The 23,471-nt window shown below is 37.7% G+C and overlaps 1 protein-coding gene across 1 annotated transcript in view; it reads right to left on the reverse strand.

Annotated features, from left to right (window-relative positions):
- The window catches only part of LOC116912791 (transmembrane protease serine 11D), a 58,071-nt gene that overhangs the window by 14,181 nt on the left and 20,419 nt on the right, over nt 1-23,471 (reverse strand). Inside the window, exons 2-7 of the mRNA XM_032916953.1 lie at nt 18,157-18,278; nt 15,880-15,998; nt 14,242-14,309; nt 7,131-7,285; nt 3,448-3,486; nt 2,071-2,248 (exon numbers count right to left, since the gene is read on the reverse strand). Of these exons, the coding sequence (XP_032772844.1) occupies nt 2,071-2,248; nt 3,448-3,486; nt 7,131-7,285; nt 14,242-14,309; nt 15,880-15,998; nt 18,157-18,278 (681 nt within the window). The remainder of the gene's footprint in view (nt 1-2,070; nt 2,249-3,447; nt 3,487-7,130; nt 7,286-14,241; nt 14,310-15,879; nt 15,999-18,156; nt 18,279-23,471) is intronic.

A 23,471-nucleotide genomic window follows, 5' to 3' on the forward strand; every position in this document is an offset into this window, starting at 1 on the left:
ACGGAGGGAACAGTACATGGCTCATAAGGGTTTCCAGCCCTGTTGGGTCCACCAACATGGTGAGTAGTTTTGTGGTGGCAAAATCAAAAGATGTCTCCTTCATTTCTTTGGTGATCATTGGTGATACTTGGGACTGTATCTTTTAAGATAGTGCTACTCTGTCCTCAGTTTTGATAACTAGGTTCTACTACTATGCAGATGTAATCCTGTTTCTAGTGCATCCTTAATTATATTAAATGCCTGCTGAGTCCAGGTATTTACACGTTTGGTTTCCACACTAAGGGTGTGACTGAAAGCCAACAGTGCAGTCTTACTGTTTGGCAACTGATGATTGAAATGAATTTTGTTCCTGGCGTTACCTGAAATGCAGCAGCAACTATGCCCGATTAAACCAGAATCTCAGGATTTTAGGAGGATGTCCCAAATAAATTTCAAATTTATTTAGCAAACACTGGGTTATAAAACAGTGGTAGAAGATAATAGAGAAAAACGTGTGGTTTCCTAGAACCTTTGTTCAGAGACTGCACCCCAGTTGTTTTCATGCTCGCTCCATCTTCAGATAGTAAATGGTTTTGTGAAGAACACTGCAGTGACAGACAGCTTTCTCAGAGCTCAATGGCATTTCTTCGGAATTGTGAATATCTCAAAGAATCCCAGGATGAACAGATGGGGAATTAGAAAGGATACCATTTCGGGGAGAAAACGGCAGTTTGAGAAGTGTCGTAGATGGGAAAATGGCCGAAGAGCCAGATGAGAAAAAGGATGCACACTTCAGGAAGTGAGTTTGGGTTTATTTGACTGAGGGTCAATTTGAATATATGCTAAGGATGCTGTTTTCTACTGGTTAGCCAAGAAAAGAGTGGGTATGGCTAGGGGCCCACTGGGGTTTACTTTTCTGGGTGTTTTTTTTTATTTTAGTTTTCCCCCATTTATAAAAGTTTATTTATTTATTTATTTATTTATTTATTTATTTATTTATTTATTTATTTATTCACTTTACATCCCGGTATCAGTGGTCCCTCTCCAACCTGTCTTTATTCACACAAATCCTCAACCCTTTCTCCCCTTCCTTCTCCTTGGAGAAGGAGATGCGTCCCCTACGTATTTTCATCACATTGATCTGAAAAATCCTTCTCTTAAGAGCAGTGTGACCTTCCCCTGTACCAACGGAGTAAGTTTGCACGGCTTCCCTCCACCAGTCACTTATCATAGTGGAAGAAGTAGCCTGTAGTCCCTCTTAATGACTAATTGTAAACAACCTAATATAAGCATTCCGAAGGCGTATTTGGTACTTCTATGAGGTATAATATTGTGTTCAATATAGGTATTAAATCAATTTTGAAAAATTAAATGAATGAGATTTTGTAATCTCTAGGCCAACTATCAGTCTACTCATTAGCTTTTATTTTATAAATGTGAAAACCCTTTATTAATAAAAATTAAAATAAAAATTATTTTCTTTATTCGATTATATGTATATGAACGTGTTCGGTCTGAATGTATATGCACCGCCTACATGTCTGATGCCTGCAAGAAGTCAGAAAATGTTGGGTGCCTTGGAACTAGGGCCAGCATAGGGATGCTGAAAATTGATCTTGAATTCTCTGAATAAGTGACTAGTGCTCTTAACCATTAATCATCTCTCCAGCCTAGTTAACAACAATTTAACTTTTTTTTTTTTTTTTGCATTACTATGATATGTCCTGTCTGTAACACTACCACGTATATAACAATGTTGCTCCTATCTTGGGAACAGAAGTTGTATAAATTCCATAAACTTTTATAACAAGTATGTAAATTAAGCATTCTCATGTAGGATCCTTTTTTCCCTCCCTCTGCTGTGATGGAGAACTGTGATCCGAAACAGAGAACTACCAGCAAACCAATAAGCTAAAGGAGAAAGAACAATTATATTTCCATGAATAAAAAAGAAAAGACTCAGAAATATTCTTCATTGAATTATTCCAGTGTCAATATCCAATTATGTTTAGTCATACGTGTTATGGGTGGAGTCACCATGTATCTTTCTTTCTTAATTATTCCTAGATGGATGAGTAGCTATGGCCTCACCTTCTGAAGCAGTGAGCTGCTGTCAGGACCCACAAGTTACTGATCAGGGTACCTCCACAGTGGTGGACATTGTTGAGCTGTAGACTGACTTGCCAGGGCCAGTCACCTGTCTCAGCTTGAGTGCCTCCAATGATTCTCTCTTCTGACAGTGTTATAAGGTCTGGACGTGCTCCACATTCTAACAACAGCAGCAGCAGCAGCAACAACAACAACATCTTCATCATCATAATCATCTTCATCTTCATCATCATCATCATCATCATCATCATCAACATCAACAACAACAACAACAACACAAACATGCTGGCAAGCTGGTGGTTGTTCCCATGTAGAAAATTACTGTGGAGATTCTCTATCATTAAACTATATTTAAATATCTTAAGAAACCTACAAACATTTTAATGCCAGAAGGTGAAATGGGTTGGGGTGGCTTTGTTTGTTCAGTTCTTCTCAACCCAAAATCTTATATGACAGTTTTTCTCATGTCTAGTTTAATATTTATTAGTAATGCTAGAGGTATATCATGAATCATAATTTCTATTGCTATTGGCAATAGGTTGCTAACCCTAGACAAGTGCATTCTTACAAATTTCCCAATAAAGGAGATTTAAGTAGACTTCCATTAAGAACATACATGGCTATAGTCTCCTTTTCCTGCTTTCTCCAAATAAATTCCCTAGCAATTATCTTATTACAATTTTGTTCAAAATAATCATAGATTAAACAGAGAACTGAATTGAAAATATAGCGGAATGGAGTCGCACTCAAAAGCCTTTTACGTATCTAAGTTAAATCAGAAATCCAAGTACCTGGAACTAACTTCTAAGTACACTTGGCTGATCTGAGAAGCAAAGTTCATTGTTTCTAGAAATTCTATGCCTGTCCTCCTAGCCTGAGAATATATCTGGGCTGACACTGGCACACAATGACTTTCCCTTCAGGTTATAGGCCTTCAACTGACAAGACATCTATAATTTATTACCTTATAATTAACCCAAATCCACAACAAAGCAAGCCATTTTGGTGGTTTGCAAAAGCTACATGAGTTTTGTCATCAAATGTAATTTACAGGTCTAAGGAAACATTGCTTTAGAACCACAGGAACAAAGCTTCTAAGAACAGCCAAGAAAATTGGCAGGAGTTTGATGCTGAGTGCCAAGTGGATTGCCCTCGACTTCCCTTCCATTCTTCTTTCCTAGGAGAAAGAATTGCTTAAACATTGTTCCACCGACCAGAGTGGAGTGCAGTGCCTGCTTTCAACAAGAACCCTCTGGAGTGAACTCAGAATGAAGGCACCAACTTGACTAATATGGCCTTGTCAGGGAGCTCAAAATCCTTATAATTTAATAGGTAATTTAAAATAATTTAAAAACTTACCTTGAGTCAAAACATTTTCTGTATCCTGGTCAGTGAGTGCTAGCGTTAAGAAAGAAAACATGAGAACAAGATCAACAAAGCAGAAGCTGAAACTCATTTCACCCTGATTTCATGAAGCTCAGTGACGAGACAACCAGAGACGTGGTCACGGGGAGGGTTTGCTGAAATTCGGATTCCCAGGCTCCACCTCGAGCTTTTGGAAATAACCTGAGTCATGTGCCCTAGAAATCTTGCAACTTCATCCCAGTGTGTCGTTGCACTCAAACGGTTGAAGTTGTGCTTACAGGCTTCATGAAATACTTAACAGACTTCTCTGCTCCAAAAGTCATTCATTTCTCTTGGCAAAAGAAGGCTTAAGCAGGCCTTAGGGTAGAGCATGCTATCTTATAGAAGAAGCCATTTGTTCATCTTTCAAATACACCTGCGAGTAGACATTGGTATATGTGCATATTACTTTAGTATTGCTATGTTATGTGTTGTTTCTTCAATAGTGAACAAAAACAAGGGGTCTCTTAACACATTATTTACAGGGAGATGTTAACCAAAATATCATTCAAATGGAAAGTTAGGTGGAGAAAAGGCTAACAATAGCAAGAGGGTGACAGATGCCATCATGAAGGACATAACATTTGCACTACACTTTGAAACTCTAAGGAATGGCTCATGAGGACAAGAACGGAAAGGGCAGCCTAAAATGGAAGGTAAAAACAGCAGCAGTGTTCCCGGATGTCAGATGTGTGTTATGAAATAGTCAGTAGCAGGGTTGTTGGGAGTGCCAGAAAAGCCAACATCAGCGTCACATAGTCTGTGTGCCCTATTTCCAGGTCTCCATTCACAACAGTCTCTAAGGCAGGTCTAACCGTTCTTTCAACCTCAGCATGAACATGCTTTATCAGAAACTTGCTACCTATATTTCCTCCCTTAGTAAGAGATACCATATCTATAGTATCTATAGGCAGTTAGAGATTGATGAAAATCTTCCTTCTCTTATTCTCCTCCCTTTGAATGAACTTCATCCACTTTGCTGCTCTCTACTCTGGTTGTCTGACATTTGTACAGTTCTACTAACTTCAAACGGATTTCCTAAATTGCTATTTTATCAGAGCGATGCTGTCTAAAATGATGTCAGATTGCATTCTGCCAAACTTTAAAATTTTTATCGGGCAGCCTTCTTATTTTCAATAAGATGAGACCACGCTTCCCAAGACAGGTTTTCATGGTCTCGAAAACTGGTTTATGCGAAATTATTTCCAGCTACAAGTTTCACAAGGTTTGTGTGCTTCGTGTGCTTTTGCCAGCATCGGTAGGACTAAGTCATCCTGTTGGAAGCAGGAAAAACTAACAAAATCATAGCTTTTCTTCCTTCTTTGAACAATAAACACTTGAGTTTTAATCCTAACTGCCAGCATAGGAACTCTGACTCTGGCCCCTAATGGAGGCAGCAAAATTACCTATAGGATATCCACCAGCTTCTTGTTCCATTGCTTTTTCAAAGCATGGTGATTCTTGAAGTACTCGGATTTTCCACCTTTCTCTCTTTCTCAGGCCAAGTTCCTTCTTCCCATATCTGAGGATGGGCAGGTCCTTCTCATGTCTGTGAGTCCATCTGTTCTCCAGTCTCTTTCTTTTCTAGATCCCTATAGCAGTCGCTATCTTTACAAGGTGTAGGCTTGACCTGGTGGACTCTTTCTCTTGCTTCATTTTTTTTTTCATGTTTTGAAAAATAATCCAGGGCCTTATGCTTACTATAGAAGTGCACTCAACTCTATACTGACTCTGTATATATGCTCTCAATTATCAAGTCCGATCATTATCTTCCAGTTAGGATTTTTCCTTCCTTCCTTTATTTCTTTCTTTTCTTTTTCTGTTTCTTTTCTTTCTTTCTTTCTTTTCTTTTCTTTCTTTTTTCTTTTTTCTTTTTTTTTTTTGCTGCTTCTGGGAAGTTAGAAAATGCTATTCATTTGCAAAATTTCCCAGCATGCTACCAAATAAATAGCAAATACCCAAGAAACTCTTTGGAAATATATCTTTTTTAAAATCTTTATTAACTTGGGTATTTCTTACTTACATTTCGATTGTTATTCCCCTTCCAGGTTTCTGGGCCAACATCCCTCTAACCCCTCCCCGTCCCCTTCTAGATGGGTGTTCCCCTCCCCATCCTCCCCCCATTACTGCCCTCTCCCCAACAATCACGTTCACTGGGGGTTCAGTCTTGGCAGGACCAAGGGCTTCCCCTTCCACTGGTGCTCTTACTAGGCTATTCATTGCTACCTATGGTTGGTGGAAATATATCTTAATGTGTAGAAGAAGAGGTGATTTTTTTTCTTAGACCTGGTATATGGGTAATAACAGTCAGAAACAGGGAAAGCGTGATGCTGGAGCAGTACCTAGGGCAGTAGTTCCTACATTCCTAATGCTGTCACCCTTTAATATAGTTCCTCGTTGTGTGACGCCCCCAACACACAAATTTTTGTTGCTACTTCATAACTGTGATTTTCCTACTTTTATGAGTCATAATGTAAACATCTGTGTTTTCTGATGGTCTTAAGTGACCCCTGTAAGAAAGGAGCACTGGAGCTCCAAAGGGATCGCCACCTTAGTTGGAAGAGGAGAAGAGAGTTCCAGAAAGGGAAATAGAGGTATGCAGAGAGCTTTGAGGGCTGATCTTTGTCAGTCTAATGCAGTGATTATTTTCCATTAAGCAAGACTTCTAACACTTTAACAAGTAGTACTGTTGTAATAGGTATATACTAGACCAGGGTTGGAACTATGAAAACCCTTTTGATCTTGAGCTCAATGTGAAATCTGACTTGTGACAATAAGAAATGCAGGCAGAGCCAAAGAGATATCTGTTATTACATATTCATTTCTTTAAGTCATGTAACAATTATTTATTGATTATTACATATCAAATTCTGGGTAATAGGAAATAGTGTAAATAAAACTGATATGTTAATTACCATTGTTGTTATAGAAAACAGTCTGGAGATTTTTAAGAAAGACTAAAAATACAACTACCATATGATCCAACTGTCTTCTGCTGGGTAAATATCTAAAGGAATCAAAATCAGTTGTCAAAGTGATGCCTGAACTTTTTTCATAATAAGTTCTATAGAATTAGAATATTAAAAAGTTATTTTCATATTTTTTCTTTAGCAGGTTGGAGACATCAGTCAGGGATTATGATTTTAATTTTTATAAAATTTTTATAATTTTTCAAATGAAGCCTTAAGTTCTTTTAGATCCCAACCTCTAAAGTTCACTGCTATTGGAAAAGCCTTAAAGAACTACCTAATCAATTTCAGAAAGAAAATGTGTAAGTTTTCTTTGCCATGTTCTCTCATTCTATATAGGACTCAAAACAGAATAGAAACAGACATGTTAAAACAAGTTAAAATATATTGCCCTGGTGTGAACACTAGGAAATAGATCTCTTCCCATGTTGAAATTACAATGTCTAAGGAGAAAAATCAAAATTTTAGAACAATTATAGCTAGTAAAAAGTAAAAAAAAATCTTGCATGTTCTATATTAGAGAGCTGTCTATAATATTTAGAATTGTAATACACTTTTGAAAGGTCAATTACAAAGAGTGAGGTGAGTCTCATTTTATTAATATGTGAACTTGAATGAGTGAGGTTGAAAGATGTATTAAAACGAAGAGGCATAAGACATGGTACTTGCATGTTATCTCATTCGAAGGGGCTATTTCCAAGTTCCCAGAGCTGCTGAGTCTTTGTAGCACAGATTGGATTCTGGTTTTCATTGCCTTTTTGTTGTTACGCTTACTAGATCGAAATTTCATGACAACATCCGCAACCACACCACTCCCTTCTTTTCTGTAAGTCATAAGAGACCCTTTGAGTAATTTTGTACTGCTTATATACTCCTCTTGATTAAATGATTTTAAAGGAATCCATGTGAGAACATATTTACATAATAGCACACACACAATGGTATATCATAATACTCCCTCTCAAATTTGATTTTTAACACAAATCACTGTGGTCACCATACAGTATAGCTGGCTTTTGAAGTCAGAATGCTGCCACCAGGTGACTTTTTGCAAACTGTTTAAGTTTTTTCATACACTGTGTCCAAAAATCTTACTGTTTCAAGTGGGTTTTCATGAAGATGATATGGATAAATTGATGTAGAACTTTTGGAAAGAATGCATGGAAAACACTAAGTGCACTATAACTACTATCAGCCTCAAATTGAGAAAATATTTACTGTCTTAAACACACTTAAAAATTGATAAGGTATCACATTTGTGTGATTGATGGCACCAAGTTAATTTTATGTTACATAGACCCGTTTATCTGACCATGACAAGTTTGTAGACACATATTAATATTTTATTTATGTCTTGATTGACCACAGAGACACATTTCTCATAATGAACTTGATGATATCAAACTCTAAACTCTGCTTTATTTCATGCCAATAATGTTGGTTATGAAGCAAACAGCCAAAACAGCAGCAATGCTGACCATGTCCTAAACAGAAGGACCCTGACTGTGTAAAGATAAAGTTACTGGATAAACAGAAGCCTAAGTCCCGAATTCCTCAGGAAGTTTGTAAGGTAGGTTTGTGTTTACCAAGAAAACCACTATCTAACCTCCTTTATCTACCCCAAAGGTCAACTTTCTTGGGCAAGGATGTCTACTTCAAACAAATTATATCAGCTCATAGACTCCTATCCCACTGACTATCAAAAAAATTGGGTTGATTTCTTGACAAGTTCCTGTACTTTGTTTCCCAGACACATTTGACAGTTTGATCTTGTCCCCTACATCTTTCTTTCTACCCACAGAGTGGTCCAGTTTGGTGGTTTCATTGTGCCCTTGGTTACCAATGATTGACGTCACGAGCCATCTCCTCCATCTGGTGCAGGCTTGTGTGCTCTCTAGCATTAGATCAACTTGACCCAAGCTATAGTCATATAAGAGGAGGAAACTTTGATTAAGAAAGTACCTCCATAATATCAGGCTTTAGGCAAGCCTGTAGAATATTTTCTTAATGGGTGATTAATGGAGGAGGGCCCAGCCTATTGTAGGTCATGCCATCCTGGGTGGGGGTAAGGGTCTATAAGAAAGCAATGAAGAGCAATCCAGTAAGCAGTATCTTTCCATGTCTTCTGCATCAGTTCCTCTCTCCATGTTCCTGCCTGTTTGAGTGCCTGTCTTGGATTCCTTCAATGGTGAACAGTGATGTGGAAGCATAGTCCAGATAAATCCTTTCCTCTTCAGGCTGCTTTTGGTTATTGTGTTTCTAGGACAGTTTGTTTGCTTTTTAAAAAAAAAGAGTCCAAATTTGTCTTGATGTTTCTTATATCCTTCTTGGTTTCCTCCTTCCAACTCAACTGCCAGTTCAAATGGCAGACTCACTATCTGTCCCAGGAACTAATTTAATACTTTTAAGAACATGTACAAAATATTTCATGGCGCTTGGCACAACTCTGTTTCAATAAATTAGCTGTGGTGAAATTTCACTGTGGTCACTCTCAACAGTTGGGCAGTTTAAATGGAGCAGTAGACACTCAACAATTACAATTTATGTGATGCTAAGCCTAAGCAATTTTGAAATATTGTACAAATGTTAGATAAAATGGTATAGATTATATTTCAGATTCAAAACTGAGTCTGCATGTTAGTGAGGAAAAACTAGTTATAAGAAAACAATTTATTGTTTTATATATGCTAGAATGTTCAGTAGCCTTCCATTTAACAAAAATGAAAGAACTGGAAGTGGGGTCTTCAGTGAGTACAAAATAGGCGTTAGCGTTGATATTTCAAACAACTGAACTCCAGCTTAAGCACGAATTAAGTAAGAAAAGGTCCTATTCATCATAAAGAAAAGTTTGATCTCTTTAGAAGGCTCAATTATGAATGGGATGAAAAGATTTTTCTATTAGAACAGAGGCAGAAGGAACACCCATTCAGAGCCTGCCCCACATTTGGCCATACATATAGAGCCACCAAACTAGGTAAGATGGATGAAGCAAAGAAGTGCAGGCTGACAGGAACCGGACGTAAATCCTTCCTGCGAGACACAGCCAGAATACAGCAAATACATAGGCGAATGCCATCATTAAACAACTAAACTAAGAATGGGACCCCCGTTGAAGGAATCTTAGAAAGGACTAAAAGACCTTGAAGGGGATTGAACTCCATATGAACAACAATGCCAACCAACCAGAGCTTCCAGGGACTAAGCCACTACCCAAAGACTATACATGGACTGACCCTGGGCTCCAACCTCATAGGTAGCAATGAATAGCCCAGTAAGAGCACCAGTGGAAGGGGAAGCCCTTGGTTCTGCCAAGACTGAACCCCCAGTGAACGTGATTGTTGGGGGGAGGGTGATAATGGGGGGAGAATGGGGAGTGGAACACCTATCGAGAAGGGGAGGGGGAGGGGCTAGGGGGCTGTGGCCCGGAAACCGGGAAAGGGAATAATAGTTGAAATGTAAATAAGAAATACTCAAGTTGATAAAGATAAAAAAAAGAGAAAAGTTTGATTCTCTTTACAAGGCTCAATTATGAATGGGATGAAAAGATTTTTCTATATAATTTGAAAAAAATGAGACTGGCTTTATGATATTTGCATTTGTGTTGATGCTAGCTATTTATTCTCAGAATCTTTAAGGCATTCTCAAACTAAAACAACAACCACAACCACAACCACAACCACCACCGCCACAACAACAACAAAAGAACCCCTTGAAAGTATATTTCCACACAGTATATTTGAAGTGATTAATATACAAGAAGAAATTATAAATATAAGAAAAATATAAGATTTTACCCCCTCAAAAAAATCAGATAAGTGGGGTGTTGTGGTTCATGCTTATAATCACAATACTCTGAAAGTTGAGGCAGGGGAATTGAATTAGCCTGAGGCCATCCTGGGCTTCAACAGTAAGACATTATCTCAACAAGTCAAAAGAGAGCAAAGTAACAAAAAGACCAGGTAAAGCTTTTAGGATAGAAAGCATCCTCACTAAAGTGATAGCTTTACTCCTTCCTCGTTTACAGAGGATGTTGGTCAAAGCTAAAGAAATTCAGGTAACTGAAAAAGTGGGTATGAAGAGGTTGCAGAGTCTAACAACAGCTAAAGCAACAGATAAATGTTGAAAAACGTTTAGAACCCTTTTTATATATCAATTATGGATACATTTGTATGATAAATCTATAGGAGTATGCATGAGAATGAAAATCTTTTTCATTCAGTATCCAGTTCATCCAATACTTTTAAGGGCTCATCTGGAATCACATTACTTTTTGATATCCTCTATGATCTTATTCAGGCCTGTAGCATCCTTATTTTTATTGCTATTACTCCTTAGAGGCTTCCTACTGTCAATGCTGGTCCTTCTCCCTGTGTTCTATCTGACAGTATAGGGATTCTCTAAAACATCTGTGTGTGTTCATTTGGGTGGACATACACATATGTGCCAGCATCTCAGATGTTGTTGGGGCCATCTAATGTTTGAGACAGGGTCTCTTATTGGCATGGTGTGCCTAGAATGAGCAGCCTACGCTGGTTGGTCACTGAGCTCCAAGGATCCTTCTGTCTCTTCCTTCCCGTCCTGGGATTATAAGGATTTGGCAACATGCCCATTTAAAAAAAATCAAAAAGCAAAAAACACATGGATTCTAGAAAATGGAACTCAGCTTCCTATGCTTTCATGGTGAGCTGTTTACCAACTGGGCTACCTCACCAGTGATCCTTCAAAATTCATTGACCACACCCCTTCCTTGCAATGGCTTCCTACGTCATTCAGAATAAACCCTTCAATCTTTAAATCTGTCCAACAAGGCTTGTGTGATCTCATTTCTGTCTATGTTTCTGATCACCTTTAACTCCATTGTAACCTTATAGGTAGTATCCTTTCTGTTTGTTGACTCCATACATGTTATCATGTGAAAGGTTGTTATTTTCAAAGTTCATCTTTATTGTTTCTGTATTTCTGCTCAAATATCATTTCATCATAGGAGGCTTCTTAATCTCATATAAAATAACCAGTCCCAGACTGGTTATTTTTCTCTATGAAACATATTACATTGGACCCACGTCTGTGCTTTTTTTGTTGTTCTTTATCATTTGACCTCCCTCCTAGGGAATATGTTCCCCATCAAAATTGAAACCCAGTTTTGTCCTTTGCTAAATTCACTTCCTATACCTAGAACCATATCTACTGTCTGACACATGGTAAGCACTTCTGAAATAGTCATTTAACCTTGAGAACTATGGGTAAAAGAAGCAGTAGAATTGGTGGTGAGTGGAGAACAATTGAGGTTTAAACCATATTGGCAGGTTTTGATTTCTTGAAAAAAGTAGTAAAATGTTGAATTTGATAAATATGAATGATTGATATAGGTATTGAACAAATATTTTATGTACTTTACTAAAATACCTTGGGGGAAGGAGCAGTGAAAGTTGATCTGAGATTTTAAACACAGGAAATGGGTAAATGAGGTGCATTAAGTATATTGTTTATTACCTGTGTTCTGACGGCTTAATATTTTGGATCATTTCATTCTTGGAGAACATGACTCCTAGGGTTAGCAAAATTTATGATGGTAGAAAACCATGAACCATTTAGCATGGTTTTCAAGTGAAAACACACCAACTAGAGTCTTCACCTTCAAATAACTCCCATCTTTGACATTCATTTAAACTTGAAACCACTGTTTGCCATCTTATAATCCTGTACTAGTTACAAGCGACTGGGGTAGAGCCATTTACCTTTAGCCTTCAATACTCTAGAGTTCTTAAAACTAGGAAGAAAAATTTAATTACCTTTTGATATACATATTCTTGATAAATATGTGCATAAAAGATATACATCTACTATGTTTGTGTGTATAATTTGTATATGCTTGTATCAGGACCCATTTATAAATATATATCTACATATCTACTGTATTTTAGCATTCCCTTATTTAAATATGCAAATATTCATATTTATTTAATAAACACATAAGTATATATATTTATATGTAAATAAATATAAACATACACATCAAACTTCTCAATATAATAATGGTAAAGTATTGACATTAGGATAGTTTTAATTAAGGAAATGGTATGCTTGGTTTTTTCCTTCAAACAATGTTTATGTTTGATATATTCAGTGGAGCAAGAATAGTGGTTAAGAAATGTATTTGGAAACTGTTACAGTCCAATATGGAGAAGGATGGTTACATTACATTAAAAGTTATGGAGTTAGGAGGTATTTCAGTAATCAAAGTTGAAGACTAGGCAACTGGGTATGTGGACCTGAGGGTGGGCAAGTCAAGAATTGAAGATGACTCCCAGATCTTTTTCATAAGCAACTAGTTGATGGTGATGCCAAAGACTGGGATGGACAATACTAGGAGACTAATACACTTGACTGAGATGGTTTCACAGGTACAGATCTCTGTATAGTAATGTTCTCTAAAAAATATCGTTACATTTGTTCACTTCTGTGGATGAAAAATACGGTTGTATCATGTCAGAGATACAAGTTCAAGACTAATCAACAGATAATCAATAGAGAACCTGAAACCAGTGAAAGGAGAGACTGTGAACTGTGATATGTGGCTCACACTGCACACTCATGTTCAATACACGAGGAACATACTAGAGCTAGCAAAGAAAAGAGAGAAGATATCTAGATAGATAACAGAAAAATCATGGCTGTGTAGAGTCCTAAGAACCAAGGCATGATAGTCCATCAACAAGCCAACAATGCCAAATGGTGCTTAGAGGTCCAAGAGTAGAACTAAAGTGATTTCTCTGGATTTCATGATTTGGATGCTGTTGATGAAATTGGCAAGAACACCTTGTACTTTAAAGTGTGGCCAGAAGTTGGACAACAGTGGGGTAGCGGCAAGTGAGAAGTTAACAAAAGGAAAGGAAAGGCTTTTGCATCTTCTCCTTCCAGTGTTGGCTTAAAATTCAGAATGTTACAAGTTAGTACACACCCAAGGTACCCAAAGGAATACATGTGGAACAGGTAAAAATGTGTTCTGTACTCTTCTCATACTTTCTTCCTTATCCTCTAATTCCTCGTTAAAACTCAGTTTAACCAACCCTTTCCCTTTTTTGAGATGTTAACAATGCTTAACATTGATGGTAAATTCATAATATCTTTGCATATCAATGAATTTTCATGGCATTTGAAGAATTGAGCAATGTGGGCATTGAAGACAGTTCTCAACTATTACTCAGTGTGACTATTTTCATTGAAGAGCCTGTTTTATCACACTATGTAGATACTTACATAGTAACTAAGGCATGAGTTGCAGATTCCCACAAAGCCTGCATGCTACCACTCCTATTATTACTCAATGGCAGAGTTGTCATGGAGTTTGCTACAATACCTTCCTTTTATTATAACATTCTAGGAAGTCAAAACTTACTTTTAGTGTTGGCATGCTGTACTGATCTTGCATGAATACCTCCCAAGTATTGTACAATTCAAGGAGACGCTGTTTACATGGACTGCACTATGATATCTAATGGATTTACACAGTAGCATGGCCCTGTTACTGTCCCCTTCATTCTCAGCTTTTCCCGTTCCCTTTCTTCCTTCTCCCATTAAGAATTAAGTGGTATGGTTATTTATATCAATAGCAGAATCAATACAGCCTTTTACCTTGTCTTCTAAGCTGCCTCATTTTCTCAATATTTTCCTATTATTAGAACAATTGCATGAACGTGTCACAGCCACAGTGCAAAGAGAAGGCAAATATTCTAGATTATGACTTTGCAAATATAGCTTTTGGTAAGGTTTCACTTACCTCAGTTTGACAACATGTGTCCTGATAAACTCACTTCGTAGATTTGATTCTCGAAATGAGTCAGTAATCTGTAGAAAGAAAACGAGAAAACAATCTCACTGTAATTACAGTCTTTTCATTTCATTCTGACGTCTGTGACGTGGAGCTTCTATAACATGAGGTAGAAATCTATCAGGTGAGGTCATCTCAGTCTTGTCACAGATAGTATAGGGCCAATGTAGGCAGATGGTGCAACCTTCTGATGTGGTTTCTATTTTGCAGCCATTAAGCACAGATGATCTGGAAAGGGAGTGCTTTTAATACGAGTCACTCCTGATATATGATTTGGGAGCTGTGAGTCAGGTAGTTGGGAACACGACTCAAGCCATTTGGGAAATCCTTTCATACAACTTCTGATATGCGAGTGGTACATGACTGTGTTTTGAATAGATGAAATAAAAATTAGGGTAAAACTAATTAGAAGGACTAGTGATGAGATATCTGAAGGGGAGGAAGAAGCCGTATACTTCATCAGAGATCCCTGCAGTACAGGGTCAATTATATTGTGATTTCAAAACAGAGAATAGATGGCTTTCACTTATAACACGAGGTTGTACCCTTGTGTATACCACACAAGAATATAGAAATGAGGAATTAGGCACGTGCTGAAAATTATATTATTCTGGGATTTGATACCAAGTTTTTCAGAATCATGTTTACTAACTGCTCAAGTTATCAGACTATTCAAATGAATTCATTTTTATATTCATTTTATTTTATACCCTGTTTTATTGCTGTTTTTATAACATTGGGAAAAATCAAGTAAACAAGGAAGAGGAAAGGATTTTGTGTTTTCCTCATGACTGACAGTTCCAACAACCCTTTCATGTTATAGAATACTCTAGAATCCTCTCCAGTTATATTCATGAATTTTAAGGACTAATACGAATTATATCACTTAAAAAATTTCCAACACATCAAAACATAAGTGATCATCATTATACTAGCAATTTAGTAGGTCATTTAAATGCATTACACATAGAATTAAAGTATAATTCTCACATTTTTTTGGTGTTTTGAACAGAAACACTGTTATAGCTGCTTGTGTGATCTATAAATCACCTTTTCCAGTTTATATTAGTTGACAGCCACAGTGCTTTCTGTTATCTGTGAGGTTAGTAGCAGAGATGATGTTTTGCGGTCTTCTTTACTGTCTATTATCATATTATAATATATAACATTATACAATTATATAATATACAAGGAGTTATACAACCCCACTTTCTTGAAATTCAAAGATTCAGAAAGCTCAGTGTTCAAGGAAGAAAGGAAATAATGTTTTTCAGCATCTGAACGATCTACTATAACACTGGTCTGCAGGTGCACTGCACGTGTGTGTGTGTGTGTGTGTGTGTGTGTGTGTGTGTGTGTGTGTGTGTGTGAGTGTATGTCTTTGTGTGTGCACTTCATTTCTCTTTTCTGAAGAGGAAACAGAGAGGAAATGTAGTTGGGCAAGAGGAGAGGTCAGGTCGAGGTTGGGGGGGGTAGAAGCATGGAAACTGTTGTCTGGATGTATGGCATGAGAGAAGAATCTCATTTGCTTTCAATAAAATGATAAAAAATACAATAAAAACATTAAAGAGACAAATATTAACGTACCATAGACTCGATTCTTTCACTCAAGGTTCTGTATTCATGCGTAGCTGGTGAGTTTAAAGCTTCGGTATAGTCAACATTTAGGATATGAAAGTTGCTATGATAAAAGTAAGCTCTCTTGTCTGGAGAGGAAAGGAAAACAGGTGTACTTTAATGTTCCTAAGTGGATTAATTTTTACTTTACAGAGTATTGAGAAGTTATACAATTAAAATAGTATTCCTTAAACAAGAAAAATCACATATAATATAAACACAGCACAGCTATTTTCTTTTGCGTTTTCAAAAGATTGACAAAGCTAGGATTGTTAAGGTTAAAAAAAAATCAGACTAGTGTGATTGGTACCTTCAAAGTTGTATAGAAATATTATAATTTTATTAGTAGTGCATCTAAATAATCTATCGATTTCCTCATTCAGTAATCATTAATAGATAGCTATAATAGATGATTGTTCATTCAGTAGTAAGTAGGAATTCAAATATTCAAATAGGTTTTTTTCATTTTTTCTTTTCTTTTGCTGGATATTTTATTCTTTTTTTTCTTAGATATTTTTTTATTTACATTAAGAATGTTATCCCCTTTCCCAGTTTGCCCTCCAGAAATCCCCTATCCCATCTTTCCTCCCTCTGCTTCTATGAGGGTGCTCCCCCAACAAACCCATTCACTCTCTCCCACCTCCTCACACTGGCATTCCCAGTGGTATAGCTGGGTCCTCAGGTAGTACTATGTCCAATTTTTTTGAGAAACCTTTAGACTGATTTCCAGAGTGGATGTACCAGCTTGCAATCCCACCAGCAATGGAGGAGTGTTCCTCTCTCTCCACATCCTTGCCAGCATCTGCTGTCACTGGAGTTTTTGATCTTAGCCATTTTGACTGGTGTGAGGTGGAATCTCAGGGTTGTTTTGATTTGCATTTCCCTGATGGCTAAGGATGCTGAACATTTCTTTAGGTGCTTCATGGCCACTCGATATTCCTCAATTGAGAATTCTTTGTTTAGTTCTGTACCCCATTTTAATAGGGTTATTTGGCTCTCTGGAGTTTAACTTCTTGGGGTCTTTGTATATATTGGATATTAGTCCTCTATCAGATGTAGGATTGGCAAAGATCTTTTCCCAATCTGTTGGCTGCCATTTTGTCGTAATGACGGTGTCCTTTGCCTTATGGAATTTTTTGCAATTTTATGAGGTCCCATTTGTCTATTTTCTTTTTTTCGGAGCTGGGGACTGAACCCAGGGCCTCGTGCTTGCTAGGCAAGCGCTCTACCACTGAGCTAAATCCCCAACCCCCCATTTGTCTATTTTTGATCTTAGAACATAAGCTATATAAAATACCTTGGTGTGACTCTAACCAAGCAAGTAAAAGATTTGTATGACAAAAACTTCAAGTCTTTGAAAAAAGAAATGGAAGATCTCAGATAATGGAAAGATCTCCCATGCTCATGAATTGGCGAGATTAATATAGTAAAAATGGTCATCTTGCTGAAAGTAATCTACAGATTCAGTGTAACCCCATCAAAATTCCAACTCATTTCTTCATAAAGCTAGAAAGAGCAATTTGCAAATTCATTTGGAATAACAAAAACCCAGGATAGTGAAAACTATACTCAACAATAAAAGACCTTCTGGGGGAATCAGTATCCCTGACCTCAAGTTGTATTACAGAGCAATAGTGATTAAAAACTGAATGGTATTGGTACAGAGTCAAGCAGGTAGATCAATGGAATAAATTTGAAGACCCAGAAATGAACCCACACACCTATGGTTACTGGATCTTTGACAAAGGAGCTAAAACCATCCAGTGGAAAAAAGATAGCATTTTCAACAAATAGTGCTGGTTCAACTGGAGGTCAGCATGTAGAAGAATGCAAATCAATCCATTCTTATCTTCTTGTACAAAGCTCAAGTCCAAGTGGATCAAGGCCTCCACATAAAAGAAGATACACTGAAACTAATAAGTGGGGAAGAGCCTCAAACACATGGGCAAAGGAGAAAATTTCCTGAACAAAACACCAATGGCTTATGCTCTAAAATCCAATAGCATATAAATGAAAAAGCCAAAGCACTATCACCCCCAAAAATCAACCAAAAAAAACCTTAAAATGGTCATAAGTAAATAAAATAACCCATAAAATAAAAAGAAATATGGATATATATGAATATCTATTTAGAGAAGAATTCTAAGTAATATTAATTCATGTTCAGAAACAGATATAGCCATAAGGGGAAAGACTATGTTTTTAACCTGATAGTATATTTAATTATTTAACCTGAAAAGTACTTACCAAAAGCTAAAAAGTGAATAAGTAGACCTGCGGTCATGGCCAGGAGCCCTACTGTTATTATGACAATGAAAGCTACCATAAAGGGATTGAAGAATCTTGAAGGTGATACCATTGATCTTGGCCTGAAACAGGAATAAAACAAAGGAGGGTCACCCACTTCACTTGGAAATGCATAATTCAATCCACGCGACTGAGTTTGAATCTCTTAGCTTGTTCGTGGGTTTGATTACAGAAGCCTAGTCCTAGAAATTAATGTGAACCCCACCAGGATGTCCTTCCCATTTTCCTTTTGTATTTTTTTTTTTTATTCATAGAACCGATGACTTTTTAAAATAGTTTGGTAAAATTATAAGAACATCTGACCTATGGCATAGAATTACTTTATCTTTTCCTACCGGTTTGTGCATTTTTTGCTTTTTGTTTGTGCTTTTGAGAGAGGGTTTTATTATGTACCTCTGGCTGATCTGGAACTATCTGTGTAGTTAAACTTGGCCTGAACTCATGGAAAACGACCTGCTACTGCTTCCTCAGTACTAGGATTAAGCATATGCAACACAATACCCATCCTGTAATGGTATGCTCTTAAGATTGACCTCTAAAGCTTCTGTCATACTGGAAGACCTTCCAAAAGCCCAATTTGGTACTAGCACAGCAACCCATCCTTACTAGAGGCCATTACCAAGGGTATGGTGAGGAGAGACCCACCCTGAATGTAAAGAATGAAAGAGGAGAAAAGCAAAGATGAGATTGAGGATTATAACAATAACTTTCTTTTTTTAAACAGATTTATTTATTTATTATATGTGAGTACACTGTAGCTGTCTTCAGACACACCAGAAGAGGGCATCAGATCCCATTACAGATGGTTGTGAGCCACCATGTGGTTGCTGGGATTTGAACTCAGGACCTCTGCAAGAGCAGTCAGTGATCTTAACCGCTGAGCCATCTCTCCAGTCCAATCACTTTCGTAAGGTGTCATTTCATATTCATATAGATGACGGAGTGGGGCACAAAAGTAGCAAGACCTGCAGTGGTTTTCAACCTTCCTAATGTATGACATGTTTCTCATGTTGTGGTGACCCCAACCATTACTGTCGTTACTACTTTCATAAGTGTAATTTTGCTACTGTTATTAGTCAGAGTGTAAACATCTGACATGCAAGATATCTGAAATATAACCCATGTGTAAAGGTTGTTCAACCTCCAAAGGGGTAGGGCCCCACGAGCTGGTAGAACCTCTGGATTAGAGCCTCTCCAAAAACAGAGAATGTACGTGACTTATTTTTTTTTCTTATGACTTCATAAAGTGCAGTGCAGGCCAACCAATTTGTAGTAATAGACAATCTCATATTACAGTGGGCATATCATCTTAAACAATATGATTCACTCTCTCCTTTCCACCAGGACAGGCACAGCAGTGGCCACTCCCTTGGGGAAGTCACCAGGGCAGCTCCTTGCTTGGGTCATCACCTTATCATTTACCTGAAGAAATGGGCCAGTAGTGCCTATCTCACAAAGCTATTGGAAGGCGAAATGAGGTTATGCAAATGAGGTTAGCAAGATAAAAGTGTTTCTAGCGAGACAGGCTTATCTGTGAATTCTTTTAGGATATCTTTCAAGTTGGTGTTTCTGACCCTCTAGAGTGTCAGGCATACTTAGGGGGTTTGTAAATATTTATGATATTTATAAATATTTTTGCACATGTAAATTGCTGGCTATGTTTCATATTTTGAAACCTAACAGAACTGGGACTCAACTATATTTAGGCAGATTTTAATCTGACTTTCATTATTATTTTCTATTTGCTTTAGGACATTCTGAGGTGAGAAAGGAATATTCTAAGGTGATCATTGATTCCTTAACTTAGGTTTCATGGCAGGGTTGCCATGCAATGCTTGAATTATGTTCAACCAACAGATTCATAAATGGTGTCCTTCCATTTATTACAATAGATCCTTTTTACATTATGTGCTATGGATGGGGCCAGTGACAATTTAGATGGAAGTTAGAGGTTAATGCATATTTGCTAACTTGTGTTTTTCTTGATTAGGTGCACTCTAAATTAAAAAATATGGCTCTGATCAAACATATCATTTCATAAAAGTGCATTTAAATACATGTACTAGGAAGGACATTACCCAAGAATAAAGCAATAAAGGATAAAAGATGTAACTTTACCTTTCTTTTTTTTTTTTTTTTGGTTTTATTTTTCGGAGCTGGGGACCGAACCCAGGGCCTTGCACTTCCTAGGCAAGCGCTCTACCACTGAGCTAAGTCCCCAACCCCGTAACTTTACCTTTCTAAAGGTACTTTTCTTGTACTCCATCTGGGCTTTTTACTGTACTGGTGAAAACTGGCTTTCAGTCCAACCATGGGAGAAAACTGGAATTTTGACATTCCCTATCTCTCTGAGTATCAGTGGATTCACTTGTCACCTCCAGGGTTGTTGTGCCCGGTGTACCCTACCACAGGCCACAGTATCCGGGTTGTGAGTTCAGGGAATATTAATTCCTACTGGTAGGAAGATAAAGAATTGGAAACCAGAGTTAACCCCAGTCTCCAGGGCACCAGTCTTCCATAGAATACCTAGGGGCAGGCTGTACTTCCATAACAAAATCTGATGTGGGGTAAGAGGTATCAAAAGAGTCTGAATGTTAACAAACCAAAGCTTAGGCATAGCAGAATATCTTTAGGAATTATTTTAGTGACTCACTCTCTCTCTCTCTCTCTCTCTCTCTCTCTCTCTCTCTCTCTCTCTCTTCTTCCTTTTTTTTTATCAGTAGTGTTTGGTTTTGCCTTAGATTTCTGGGTTATCTAGTCTCTGGTTCGTGGTTACATGAGCAGTGTCTAATGTAGGTCCCTTACTGTGGAGTGGACTTGAGGTCATCTGTTGGTTACTCCCACAGTTTTTGTGCCACTATTGCCTTTGCATACTTTGGTAGGTAGGACAGACTGTAGGTCAGCTCTTTTGCGGTTAGGTTGGTATGCATGTTTTCCTTTCAGTCATCTATAGAGTCTCTTCCCTCAACAAATAGACTAGGCCATAGAGAGGTGAGGGCCCCGGTTCCTCAGCCAGTCATTATCAGAGAGGCTTCCTCCGAGCAGCAGATGGGAACAGAGGCAGAGTGTGTGTGTGTGTGTGTGCGTGTGTGTGTGTGCGTGTGTGTGTGTGCATGTGTGTGTGTGCATGTGTGTGTGTGCATGTGTGTGTGCATCTGTGTATGTGAGTGAGCATGTGTGTGTGTGCGTGTGTGTGCATGTGTGTGTGTGCATGTGTGTGTGTGCATGTGTGTGTGTGCATGTGTGTGTGTGCATGTGTGTGTGTGTACATATGTATATATAAAACAGCTGTATTTTTATGGGATTTCTGAATGTGAGAACAAGTAGTTCTCTGTCTCTTGTGCCTGCTCTTGGGTTCTTTTCCTCCCGTTGTGTTGCCGTGTACAACTTTCATATGATAGTTTTTGCTTCATCTTCTTTCTTTTTTCCTTCTTTCTTTCTCTCTCTCTTTCTTTCTTTCTTTCTTTTGTTGTCATGTTTGGTTGTTCTTTTCTAATGAGAGAGAGAAAGGGAGTGGATCCTGAGGAGAGAGGACGTGGGAAGGTTCTGCAAGGAGTAGAGGAAGAGAAAACTATAAACAGGATACATTGTATGAGAAGAAAATCTATTTTCTATAAAAGAAGAAAAAAGAATAAAGCAAAATTACAAAAAAAAAAGAAATGAAAAAAAAAAAAACAACCAACAGTCGGAGTCAGCACACGCTTTGGTTTGGATGAGTCTGGTCTCCCAAGAGAATGACTCTGAGCCAACTCTGCCTTTAGTTCCCTGAAAACATCTCAAATGGGGAGACAGAGAAGCACCAGGAGACATATGACTCAAGAAACAAAGGGCGTGGAGCCTCACCTACCTTAATCTCTTAAGCGATGATTACATAAGAATTGATTGTTCCACCCTGCAGAAAGAGCTGAGGAAGTCTCTGCCCTGTAACGCAGAGGTAGATCCCTGCATCTGCTGATTATAAAGCTTAGGTAATTCTAGTCGAATTGTAAGCTTTGCAAATGTATAGAAAGTTTCGCAATGTTTGCAAAAATTCGTTTGAATTTTGATGTGTAATGTACTTGAAGTCTGTAAGGAAATCGTTTACTTTTTTATCCAGAATCTTGACCAGCAAGACTTTCAGTACTTGCATTAAAACAAAAACAAGTTCTTTGTTGCACTATGCTTACCCAGCTCTCCCTCTCTCCTCTTCAGCAGCCTTTTTTATAGTCCTATTGTGAAAGCCTCCAACAGACACTACCCGTGAGCTGCTGACTCTCGCAATGGTCTCATGAACTCTCTAATAGAGTCCATTCGGAACACAGGGAGAGTGAAGCTGGGGGAGTAAATCCTTTCTGATCAAGAATGACAGAGCTGGAAATGGAAACCAGGAAGTTTCAATGAAAGAACGCATACTCCTTACAGTATATGTCCTAAATTACAACATTCTTCAGAGGACAGAAAAGTGCTGAGTTCACTGATCTCGCTTTGGGAAAAACAAGGTTAATCTATTGTCTTCTCAAATGTCTAGAATTTTGTCTTACACATAGTATTTTATTATATAGGAAGCGTGTGATTCAGGAATTGATTTAATTTGAATTTGAAAATATATCTTAATATACTTATATGGGAGTATTAGCTTTTGACATTGGTACATAGATACGCCTCACATTTAGCTATAGATGAATAGAAATTTGATAATAAATTCACATTATCTATAATAGTCGGAGACCTTAGTGGCAGGGTACTTATTAGATCAGCTATACACAATATTGTAAATATTGAACTTTTTGAGAATTTTATGTCCATTTCAAAAGTCAGTTATGATGTTAACAATGGATTAGTTCACAGTCCTTTTCTGATATGTACTCTTTTCAAATGATCTCACGCATGTTATAGTTTAAGCAAGCAACCAGGAAAATATTCCTAAGACACCTGCTTAGCCTATAGCTCTCTGTGTATTCTGTACCAGTGCTTACAGCTGCTCACTGAATAGCTTATAGATGTTCGACAACCACCTAAATGAACAGCTTATAGCCTCCGTCCCCAGCACGGACTACTTCTCATGTTGATGAGCGCTACACACATGAGGCACTGAGGAGTACGCTTCACTTCATCCCTCATGGATATCTCTCAAATGCAAGAGATAATTCTTATTCTACTACCTAAGTCTTTTTCTTTAGTATCTCTGTATCTTAACTGTGACCTGACAATTGCTTCATTGATGATACTTTTAGCTGGTCTCCTTGATTTTATAACTAATCAGCCTAATTCAACTT

The sequence above is a fragment of the Rattus rattus genome, chromosome 11 (assembly GCF_011064425.1).
Source record: "Rattus rattus isolate New Zealand chromosome 11, Rrattus_CSIRO_v1, whole genome shotgun sequence".
Taxonomy (NCBI): Eukaryota; Metazoa; Chordata; class Mammalia; order Rodentia; family Muridae; genus Rattus; species Rattus rattus.